Source organism: Neovison vison, chromosome 6, assembly GCF_020171115.1.
Source record: "Neovison vison isolate M4711 chromosome 6, ASM_NN_V1, whole genome shotgun sequence".
Lineage (NCBI taxonomy): Eukaryota > Metazoa > Chordata > Mammalia > Carnivora > Mustelidae > Neogale > Neogale vison.
Window position 1 is genome coordinate 161,316,596 of NC_058096.1, and position 11,389 is coordinate 161,327,984.

The 11,389-nt window shown below is 44.2% G+C and overlaps 1 protein-coding gene across 3 annotated transcripts in view; it reads left to right on the forward strand.

Moving 5' to 3' along the window:
- Window positions 1-7,164, forward strand: part of CNOT10 (CCR4-NOT transcription complex subunit 10) — a 78,312-nt gene extending 71,148 nt beyond the window's left edge. For all 3 annotated transcript variants that reach the window (XM_044252758.1, XM_044252759.1, XM_044252760.1), the window contains exons 15-19: window positions 718-848; window positions 2,068-2,103; window positions 2,305-2,432; window positions 5,892-5,967; window positions 6,710-7,164. In XM_044252758.1, coding sequence (XP_044108693.1) covers window positions 718-848; window positions 2,068-2,103; window positions 2,305-2,432; window positions 5,892-5,967; window positions 6,710-6,861 — 523 coding nt within the window. In that variant the 3' untranslated portion in view covers window positions 6,862-7,164. The remainder of the gene's footprint in view (window positions 1-717; window positions 849-2,067; window positions 2,104-2,304; window positions 2,433-5,891; window positions 5,968-6,709) is intronic.
- Window positions 7,165-11,389: the final 4,225 nt, after the last annotated feature.

The following is an 11,389-nucleotide window of genomic DNA, read 5'->3' on the forward strand; positions in this document are numbered from 1 at the left end:
GGAAGAAGCAGGCTCTTAGAAGCCAGGAGGATACGTATATGTCCTAGATGATTTGAAAAGCAGGAAACTTTGGGATAGAAAGTAAATTTGATCTAACCCAAATCTCTCAGTGTCATTTGGCACTCTGATGTCTTGACTGTTCCAGCAGCAGAGCCTGGAGGATTCATCTCTTGACCTGTCTCTTATTTTAGAACATTCCCTTCTTATGCTAATGTTATTTTCTGCGTAAATAGAATAGTAAATTTGCCAGTTCTGAACTTTTTTCTTTCTTTTTTTTTTTTTTTTAAGATTTTATTTATTTATTCAACAGAGAGAGATCACAGGTAGATAGGCAGGCAGAGAGAGAGGAGGAAGCAGGCTCCCCGCTGAGCAGAGAGCCCGATGCGGGACTCGATCCCAGGACCCCGAGATCATGACCCGAGCCGAAGGCAGCGGCTTAACCCACTGAGCCACCCAGGCGCCCCCTGAACTTTTTTCTTAATTGATAATGTGCCATTTGTTCCAGCTTAGCTGATATAAAAATTATTATTTATTTTAAGATACTTTTATATAAAGAGATAAGATTTAAGTGGCCTTTAACTGATCCGTTTGTAAACTTCTATTTCAATTCAAAGATTTGAAATACGTGAAGCATGTGTACACCGAATCTTGTTACACATTGGGTGTTTTGTGATGATGACCTACTTCTCAGTTTGGAATCTGTTCTTTTCATCTTAGGTTTTTGGGCCATTTATATGCTGCAGAAGCCCTCATCTCTCTGGACAGAATATCTGATGCCATTACTCACTTGAACCCAGAGAATGTCACTGATGTTTCCTTAGGGATTTCTTCAAATGAGCAGGACCAAGGTTAGTGAGGACACACTTGATCAGAACTGGTCATCATTTCCACTGCCTTCTCGGATATGTGGAAATTTAAAGGGAAAGAAGTTTTAGGTTGGCTCTCTACATATTTGGCTGTACATATTTTGGCTGAATAGACCTAAGAGTTGATTATCACATGGTCTAAATGCTCACATTAGAGGGTCGCCTGGCTGGCTCAGTCAGAAGGGCAACTCTGATCTCAGGGTATGAGTTCAAACACCACGTTGCATGTAGAGATTACGTACCACCAAAAAAAAAAAAAAAAGACTTTTTTTTTTTAAGATTTTTATTTATTTATTTGACAGAGAAATCACAAGTAGGCACATGTAGGCAGAGAGGCAGGCAGAGAGAGAGGGAGAAGCAGGCTCCCTGCTGAGCAGAGAGCCCAACATGGGGCTCGATCCCAAGACCCTGGGATCATGACCTGAACCAAAGGCAGAGGCTTAACCCACTGAGCCACCCAGGCGCCCCCCCCCCGTTTTTTAAAGATTTTTAATTATTCAGAGAGAGACAGCAAGAGAGAGTGAGAGCACAAGCCAGATTGAGGGGCAGAGGGAGAAGCAGCCTCGCCATTGAGCAGGGAGGCTGATGCGGGGCCCAATCCCAGGACTCTGGGATCATGACCTGAGCTAAAGGCAGACACCCTGCCCTTTGGGACGCCTGGGTGGCTCAGTTGGTTAAGCAGCTGCCCTCGGCTCAGGTCATGGTCCCAGCATCCTGGGATCGAGTCCCACATCGGGCTCCTTGCTCAGCGGGGAGCCTGCTTCTCCCTCTGCCTCTGGGAGAGGGAGAACTGACTGAGCCACCCAGCTGCCCCAAGAAAGACTATTTTAAAGAAATAAATAAATTCTCACTTTTGAAAGGCTGGTAGTAGAAAAATTTGTTTTGATTCTCATACTGTATTTTTCTCCTTAAAGGGATTCTACAGTCCAGGGAAAAGTAGAAATAAGCATTCAAAAGTCAGTTGTAAATCATGCCTAAGTTTTTAAGAAAGTGAGACTGGTATTTACTTTATTCAAGATTATTACGCAGGAATGGGGTGGTGGTGGGTATCTTCTAATATAACCTCCACAATATGAAAAGTAAACACTGTAATGTGACAGATTGCTTTGATACCAGATTTTTCATTTCATAAACAAAATAAGGTTTCTAGAAAATATACTGTGTTGTCCTTCCCCCTCAGGTTTATTTTCATGTTTTGTAGGATCAGACAAAGGTGAAAATGAAGCAATGGAATCCAGTGAGTAAGAAGTTCTGTAAATACTTAAAGTAGCCTGGCTTGCATCCCAAAGATGTAGACTCAAGCCTTCTGTGCCCTTTATTTGTCAGCCTAAGAAGCAGCGCTGTGCTTTAGTCTGAGCAGTTGCTGGGGTGGTAGATTGGGTTGCCCCCTTGCTCTTGACCCAGCCTCTTCACCAGGGTCCACACTCTTTTTCCCCAGCTGGGAAGCGGGCCCCTCAGTGCTACCCCAGTTCGGTCACCTCTGCCAGGACGGTGATGCTGTTTAATCTTGGCAGCGCCTACTGCTTGAGGAGCGAATACGACAAAGCCCGGAAGTGTCTCCACCAGGTGAGGCTGGAGGTGGTGGGGCCACACCCTCTTCTAAAGCAAGGATTTGGAGTTTCTGGGTTTTGTTATTTTGTTTGGGGCTCTGGTCAGTTTGTTAAAAATTGGAGTATTACTTTCCCAAGCTTAAAAATATTCTTATAAGGTAAACAACTGATCAGCTATTACAAGTGAACCTAGGCACTTAATGGAGGGTTTTTCCCAATGGTTTTAATAAATAAAATTTCAGAAGATTGGAGGGGTGCCTGGGTGGCTCAGTGGGTTAAGTCTCTGCCTTCAGCTCTGGTCATGGTCTCAGGGTCCTGGGATTGAGCCCTACGTCGGGCTCTCTGCTCAACAGGAAGCCTGCTTCCTCCTCTCTCTTCCTGCCTCTCTGCCTACTTGTGATCTCTCTCTCTCTGTCAAATAAATAAATAAAATCTTAAAAAAAAAAAAAAAAGCAGATTGGAAACTATCTAAATGAGGGATCACTTAAATAATAGTGTATCCATACAGCTGAACATACTGTAGCTATAAACTCTGTGTACTAAAATGATATCTAAGACCTACTAAGTGAAAGACCAAGATTTAAAACAGTTGCTTTATAATTGTGTATGTGCATATGAGAGCTCTGGAAGGACATATGAGAAACCAGCAATATTGGTTATGGGGCAGCAGGATAAGTACTGTGTTGCTGGAGCACTGGAACAGGAGACCTAAGAAGACAGCTGGTGCCAAAGAAATTCCACATACACTAAATGAAGTGACTGGCTAAATATGACTAAAATATGTCTCTGAATTTTACCACTGAAATGATGCTTCATCAGTAGGTCTCAGGGAAGATTCTGATTGAGCGTCTTTAGGTTTCTTGGCCATCCCTGGACCAGTCATGGACATGGACCCTTACCTACAGTAGGGGACCTGGTGGCCAGGTTTCACCAGTAGCAATTTCAGAGGCTGTATCATAGACTCGGAAAGCGATATTAATTCAGCAAGCATATGAGCACTTCTTGGTAAGCCATGGGAATGAGACAGTAAAAATAGGTAGGCATGATGCAACCCTGCCTATAAAGGGAATTGCAAGGTCGGAGGGTATGCAGAATTTTAAGACTTTAATATGGAAGTTGTAATATGTGCCAAATTGTATAATCGCCAGCAGCTCAATTGTATAATCACCAGCAGCACAGGAGAGAGTCAACATCCCGATATGCTTTTCAGAGTAGCGGAAATTGAAATTAAAGCTATTCTCAAGAGATTTGTTGGCTTCTGGAAATGTTCTTCCTCTGAAGACCATCTTGTCATGTAGAGCCGTGAAGAATCTTACCATGTGGAAAATAACCACTGGTGATATTTAGTTAACTTAGTGGCATCTGTTTGGCACTTCTGATCCAAAATCAGAAATGTAAGTGGTCGACTATCCGGGGAAACATATTTGCTATTATCTCACAAGTTGAGTCATACACTTGATTGGGAAGGAGTTGACTACAGCCAGCAGGACTTCCGATCTAATGTTGCAGTATGCATGATCTGACTCAGGTTCTCGTACAGCAGGTGGCCATGGAGGCTGCCACTCTGGGAGAGACAGATGGGCTCAGGCCTGGCTCAGGGTCTGAAGGGGGTTTTGTTTGTTTTGATCCCTTGGTTTTTAGGTTAATCCAGTGGCTGGATTTTTGTTAATTGGGAGGCCCACCGTGCCTGGGAGGGCAAGACAGTGATATAAAGAGTTGGAAAGGGCTCCATGGAGATATTTCTGAGGTTGCCTGCCCACCACTAGCCATTCTGAACAGCCAGTCTCATAAAGTTGCTGTTGTGAATTCCTGTGTTTTAGAGAAAGCTGCACACTGTGGTCAGCGTAAAGAACAATAAGTGACCTGTGTTAACCAGCCACTTGGAGGCAAAATGGAGGTTTTATTTTTTTTTATTTTTATTTTTTTTTAAAGATTTTATTTTTATTTATTTGACAGAGAGAGATCACAAGTAGGCAGAGAGGCAGGCAGAGAGAGAGAGAGGAGGAAGCAGGCTCCCTGCTGAGCAGAGAGCCCGATGCGGGACTCGATCCCAGGACCCTGAGATCATGACCTGAGCCGAAGGCAGCGGCTTAACCCACTGAGCCACCCAGGCACCCCAAAATGGAGATTTTAATACCCAAAAATGTTGTAAAGATTATCTTGCCTGTATGAAGCTTGGCCTAGAAGTGTAAAAATCTCATTTTCTGAACTGAGTTGTTAGACCTCTGTGATGTGGTGAGAGGAATAAAAGCCTCCTTCCTTCGTTCATGAAGAACTTAGGGTGTGCCGTGGACGAGAGAGTCCCTGCTCATTCGAGATCTCTCCTGAGGCTGCCAGGAACTGACCTTGTGCAAGCTTCTGGTCCCCCAGACGTCTCCCATCTTCACAGCTCAGCCTACTAGGCCTTTCTCCCCACTTTCTTCTTACCAAATATCCACCCTGCAAGGACTGAGGCAGGTCCCCCATGCCCTGAAGCTCTCCATTCAAAAGAAACATTTTTCTCTCTTCATATTTACAGTGCATTCACTCTGTTCTCTCCCTAGCATTTGGGTTAATTTGTTTGGATTATTATTAGTTGTGTGCATGCCTGTTTATTATCAAAATGAGACCCTGTCTTACCCACACTTTCTGGTCAGTAAATGTTTATACAAGTATACTTTCTGATAAGATGAAGGGAAGAAGCAGAGCATCCTGGAAACCAGACCACCTGAAACTGGATGGGGGAATACAAGTCGGTAGTACGGTGTGAGGAAAAGACTGCCGCCCAAAGAAGCCCAGACTGAGGGAAAAAGATTGACCAGAGCAGGCCAGGCTTCCTTTCTCAGGGCTAGGTCAGAGAGAGACTGCTAGCTGGAGAAGTGACTCTCAGATCCAGGAAAGAATAGCATGTTGCTTAAACAGTTAAATTATTTTATTTGACAAAATTGTACTGGTTCAGTCCATAAAAATGGGGACATTGAACATGCTCAGTGGTTTTTTTTTCTCTACTACCAATTTCTTAAATTTGAATTCTTACTGCTGACATTGAGAACTTGGGACCTACAATACTGAGTTGTTACTTAGGCAAACAAATGGACATGCAGATTAGAATGTAAATGCAACCATGTCTGTGGTGAATAGCCACCAACAGACCTGGACCAATGACTAGAGTGCACAATCAGGAGTATCTGGTCACCCATCTCAAAGCCAAATAGAGCCAAGACATGGAAGAAGAATCCCAAGTAGGTGAAAAGCTTTCCTCTCTAAAAACTCAATTTGGTAAGGGAAAATAGTGAATCCTTTAATGAAAAATTATATGTCTGGTTTAGTCTGTGGGGATGAGAGCATAGGTAGCTGAGGGACATATGAATGGAATGAGAGTAGTTGCTAGCAGGTCCCGTGGGAATGAGCAGGCTTCCTCCCCACCCCCAGCATTACTTGGAGTTTGTGTCCTAAACTGTTGGTTTTTCATGGGTATCTTTTGTTTTGAGCAAAGGCGGCTTCGATGATACATCCTAAAGAGGTGCCCCCTGAAGCCATCTTACTGGCAGTCTACCTTGAACTGCAAAATGGTAAGTAATTCTTCTCTCCAGATAGGACTGTATCCCTTCAGAGATGGCCGGCTCAGTTGGAGGAGCATGCAATCTTGATCTTGGGGTTGTGAGTTTGAGGCCCACGTTGGGTATAGAGTTTACTTAAATAGAAGTTTAATAAAAAAAAGGACCGTATCCCTTCAAAGAGCCCAGGGTTTTGGGTGTCTGATTTATCTCTTCAAATTTGAAACTTTGCCTTCCTTGAAGATATTACCCATCAAGTTCTTCTAGGAAAAAAACATAGCATTGGTCCTAGTGGCCTTCTTCCATGCAAGCTGGGTTATACCTTAGAAAAACCTTAGGGCTTTTAAAAATCTCTTTGCCCACAGGCACCTGGGTGGCTCAGTGGTTAAGCCGCTGCTTTCGGCTCAGGTCATGATCTCAGGGTCCTGGGATCGAGTCCTGCATCGGGCTCTCTGCTCAGCAGGGAGCTTGCTTCTCTCTCTCTGCCTGCCTCTCTGTCTACTTGTGATCTCTCTGTCAAATAAATAAATGAAATATTAAAAAAAAAAAAAATCCCTTTGCCCAGGTCACACCCAGAGTCTCTTAAATCAGAATTTCTGGGGATAGGATGGAGACATGGGGGGCCCCAGTGTACAGCAAATGTTGCAGATCACTGCTCTCCCAGACCATCTTTTACTTCCTTTGCATGATGTTAATGGCATGCTTTTTACATGGTGGTATTGTTTATGCTTTTTTTTAATGGTAAGTGTTTTTGTAGGTAATACCCAGCTGGCCTTACAGATCATCAAAAGGAATCAGCTGCTCCCTGCAGTGAAAACACTGTCTGAGATGAGAAAGAAGCCAGTGTTCCAGCCTGTACACCCGATCCAGCCCATCCAAATGCCAGCTTTCACTGCCCAGAGAAAGTGACATTTTTGCTCTTGGAAAACTGTTACTTGAGACCCAGGGGAGTATTTATGGGCCTTTTTAGTTGTATCACAGCAAAATGAATAAAAACAAAGGGTGAAAGGTGCTAGTTTTGGACATAATTTTGAAATGATTCTAATCCCTGGCTTTTTGGGGTTTTTTGTTTTGTTTTGTTTTTGCCAGAAGCTTACTTAAAATTAAGGATTCACAAACTCATTTTCATCTGTTTTTCTTTAATCTTACATTTTGCGCCATTATGTGATGTATCCATGTCATAGGCAATTAAAACATGGTCTTATCAAAACAGTCTTGTATAATAAATACATTTTGTCTTTCTCACAACTGTTGGACAATTTTAGATCTGAGGTTAAAGTTTTAAAACCTGAGACACCTGTCAGCAGTAAATGAGTAGCCAATCCAGAAGCTGATTTGAGGGCAGAGAGGAGGGGAGGTTGATGTGTTTTCTGCCTAGTTAAGACTAAAAGGACCAGAAAATGTATAATAGAACCCATAGGGCCAGTAACATTGGCTTAAGAAGAGATGACTGGTCCGATAAGAGTCACTTGCTTCAAGATTATAAACCAGTTTCAGGCACTGATCATGCTTCTTCTGTACCGCTAGGCAGAGGCAATTGTTCTAGAGTCTGTTAGCAAGAAGCTCAAGGTTCATTGCTAACGCCTTTGCAGATGTAAACAAAAATTTTAAAATTGCTTCATTCCTGGGTGGTTGGCTGACTCAGTGAGTAGAACACATGACTCTTGACCTCAGGGTTGTGACTTTGAGCCCCGTGTTGGATATAGAGATTTCTTAAAGAATTTTTAAAAAAAAAAGCTTCTTTCGAAGAGACAGATCTATGTTATGGGATTAACATGGCCAAAATTTGTCCAGAGGGTTGATATATTTACTTCAGGAAGGAAAAGCCATAATACAGACGTTCTTTAAAAAAATTGGGTCAGGGCACCTGGCTAGCTCAGTTGAAGGAGCATACAACTCGATCTCAGGGTTTTCAGTTCAGGCCCCACATTGGGTGTACAGATTCCTTAAAAAATAAAATCTTTTTTTTTTTTTTTAAGATTTTATTTATTAGGGAGAGAGCATGAGTTGGGGGGAGGGGCAGTGGGAGAGGGAGAAGCAGACTCCTGGTGAGCAGGGAGCTTCACACAGGGCCTAGTCCTATGACTCTGGGATCATGACCTAATCCAAAGGCAGACACTTAACCAACTGAGCCACTCAGGTACCGCCAAAAATAAAATTTTTAGAAAAAAATGTGGGGCACCTGGTTCACTTGATTGGGTTTCCAAGCTCAGGTCATGATGGTCTTGAGGTCAGGACCTGTGTTCAGCAGGGAATCTACTTGAGGTTCTCACTCACAGATAAATTTCATTTCATTTTTTTAAAGGATTTTATTTATTTATTTACTTGTTTGTTTATTTATTGGGGAGAGAGCATGAGGAGGGGTACAGAGGCAAATGGAGAAGCGGGCTCCCTGCAAAGCAGGGAGCGCAATGTAGGGCTTGATCCCAGGACCCCAGGATCATGACCAGAGTGGAAGGCATATGCTTAACCAACTGAGCCACCCAGGCACCTGTAAATAAATCTTTAAGAAAGGAAAGAAAGAAAAATTAGTGACTTTGGTAGGTTCATCAAAGCTTAAAGCTTGCTATTTAGAAGTGCCCCTTGCTGTCTACATCTCTTCAGTTCCCTGGTTTGGAAACCAAGTTCAGATAGGGAAGTACGACACACCTGCTGACTCTGATGCTTCCTCACTTACACACCTGGAGAGGAAAGTGTTTGATAACAAAGCATTTAATTTATCCAAAACTTGATCTTACTCTGTTGCTGCAATCACTTTAGATAGGGATTATCTACTAGAACAGGGTATTTGTGATGTAACAGAAATTGCACATAAAGGACTCAGAGAAGGGGTGAGTTTCTTTTTCCACTTTTTTAAAGGTTTTATTTATTTATTTGACAGAGTACAAGTAGAGGGAGCAGCAAGTAGAGGGAGAGGGAGAAGCAGGCTGATGTGGGACTCGACCCCAGGACCCTGGGATCATGACCTGAGACTAAGGCAGACTTAAGGACTGAGCCATCCAGGTGTCCTTTCTTCTTTTTTTTCCCTTAAGATCACAAGTAGACGGAGAGATAGAGGGAAGCAGGCTCCCTGCTGAGCAGAGAGCCCGATGCGGGACTCGATCCCAGGACCCTGAGATCATGACCTGAGCCAAAGGCAGCGGCTTAACCCACTGAGCCACCCAGGCGCCCCTTTCTTCTTCTTTTTTTTTTTTTTAAGATTTTATTTGTTTGACAGACAAAGCACAAGTAGAGAGAGCAGGCGGAGGGAGAGTAGAAGCCGACTCCCCACTGACCAGGGAGCCCAGTGCGGGGCTGGATCCCAGGCCCTGAGATCATGACCCAAGTCGAAGACACTTAACCAACCGAGCCACCCATGTGCCCTCTTTTTCCAATTAAACACTGGGATGGGTTGGCACAGAGGGGTTCTGTTCTTTTAAGAGCCACACTGCTCTTGGGGCGCCTGGGTGGCTCAGTGGGTTAAAGCTTCTGCCTTCAGCTCAGGTCATAAACCTAGAGTCCTGGGATCGAGCCCCAAATCAGGCTCTCTGCTCAGCAGGAAGCCTGCTTCCCCCCTCTCTCTTTCTGCCTGCTTCTCTGCCTACTTGTGATCTCTGTCAAATAAAATCTTTTAAAAATAAAAATAAAGAGCCACACTGCTCTTAAAATTTGTCTTTACAGTCTAAATTCTTTCCAGGTAGATACTGAAAACAGTGCCCTAGCTTCCATGGGCCTCTCAAAACCATTTCCAGATGAGAGGAGGGTGCTTAAGCTTCACTGATGTTGGTTCAAGTCTGTAGCCTTTGGTTTCCCACATCCAGACAAGCAGCAGCATGGTGGGACCCACTCATATGCTATAGGGTGGTAACAGAATTGCTTGGTCTGGACATTTTTTGGAGAATGAGTCCACAGGGTCTTGGTAGTGTGAAGTAGGAAAAGGCATTTTACTTGAGGACAAGACATCTTTGGAGAAATCTTAAGAAATGAGAACTTTCCTTGTTTGCTGGTTAGTTTCTGGGAAAGTAGGAACAGCTATGAGGCCGGTCAGGCCCCACGTCGCTGTGTTAAATAAGAATACATTTGGGGCACCTGCGTGGTGCAGTTGGTTAAGCTTCTGACTCTTGGCTTAGGCTCAGGTCATAATCTCAGGGCCATGGAATCAAGCCCCACATTGGGCTCCACACAGAGCCCTCCACACACAGTCTCCACACACAGTCTGCTTGGGACGCTCTCCCCCAACTCCCTTTTCTCCCCACCCCACCCCCACTCACTGGCATGCTTTCTCCCAAATAAATTAAAAAAAAAAAATGCATTTGGGGCACCTGGGTGGCTCAGCTGTTAAGCCTCTGCCTTCAGCTCAGGTCATGATCCCAGAGTCCTGGGATCGAGCCCCACGGAAGGCTCTCTGCTCAGCAGGGAGCCTGCTTCCCACCCCCCCCCACGCTTCTCTCTCTGCCTGCCTCTCTGCCTACCTGTGATCTCTCTCTGTCAAATAAATATAATCTTAAAAAAAAAAAATAGGGCACCTGGGTGGCTCAGTGGGTTAAGCCGCTGCCTTCGGCTCAGGTCATGATCTCAGGGTCCTGGGATCGAGTCCCGCATTGGGCTCTCTGCTCAGCAGGGAGCCTGCTTCCCTCTCTCTCTCTCTCTGCCTGCCTCTCCATCTACTTGTGATTTCTCTCTGTCAAATAAATAAATAAAATCTTTAAAAAAAAAAAAATACATTTGGCTGCTAGGAGTAAACAATGGGTTCATGATATCAATGAGCAGAGAGCCCGACATGGAACTTGATCCCAGGACCCTAGGATCATGACCTGAGTTGAAGCAGATGCTTAACCAACTAAGCCACCCAGGTGCCCCAAGATCTTACTTTTAAATAATCTCTACACCCAACATGGGGCTCGAACTCACAAGTCTGAGATCAAGAGTCATGCACTCTACTGACAGAGCCAGCTAGGTGCCCTTCAGGTGGCAAATTTTGAGAAGAGCCTCATCAGCTTCTATTCAAGCTCCACTATGCATTCAGCTTCAAAAAGGGAGAAATTTACAGACCTGATGAGAATGTGATTGTAAATGTTCCCCAAACTGTAAGGCACTCACCCTCAGAAGAGCTGGAGCATTATGCCCCTGGCCCTCATGTCATAGGACGGCCTCCTGCTGAGCTCCACACTGCCAAGTCCGTGATAGGCATCCTAGCCCACTTCCGCCTGCCTGTGCATGGACACCACACACCATCCGCCAGTCTGTTACCGTGTCATCCTTTCACAACAACATACCCTGATATTTTCACCACTCATACTCCACTGTCTAATAGTTAGCTCTGCCCCTTACTCAACCCAAATGACCAAACCAATGACTTGATCTCTTAAGGTTTTTGGTTTTTTTTTATAAAGATTTTATTTATTTATTTGACAGAGAGAGATTACAAGTAGGCAGAGAGGCAGGCAGAGAGAGGGAG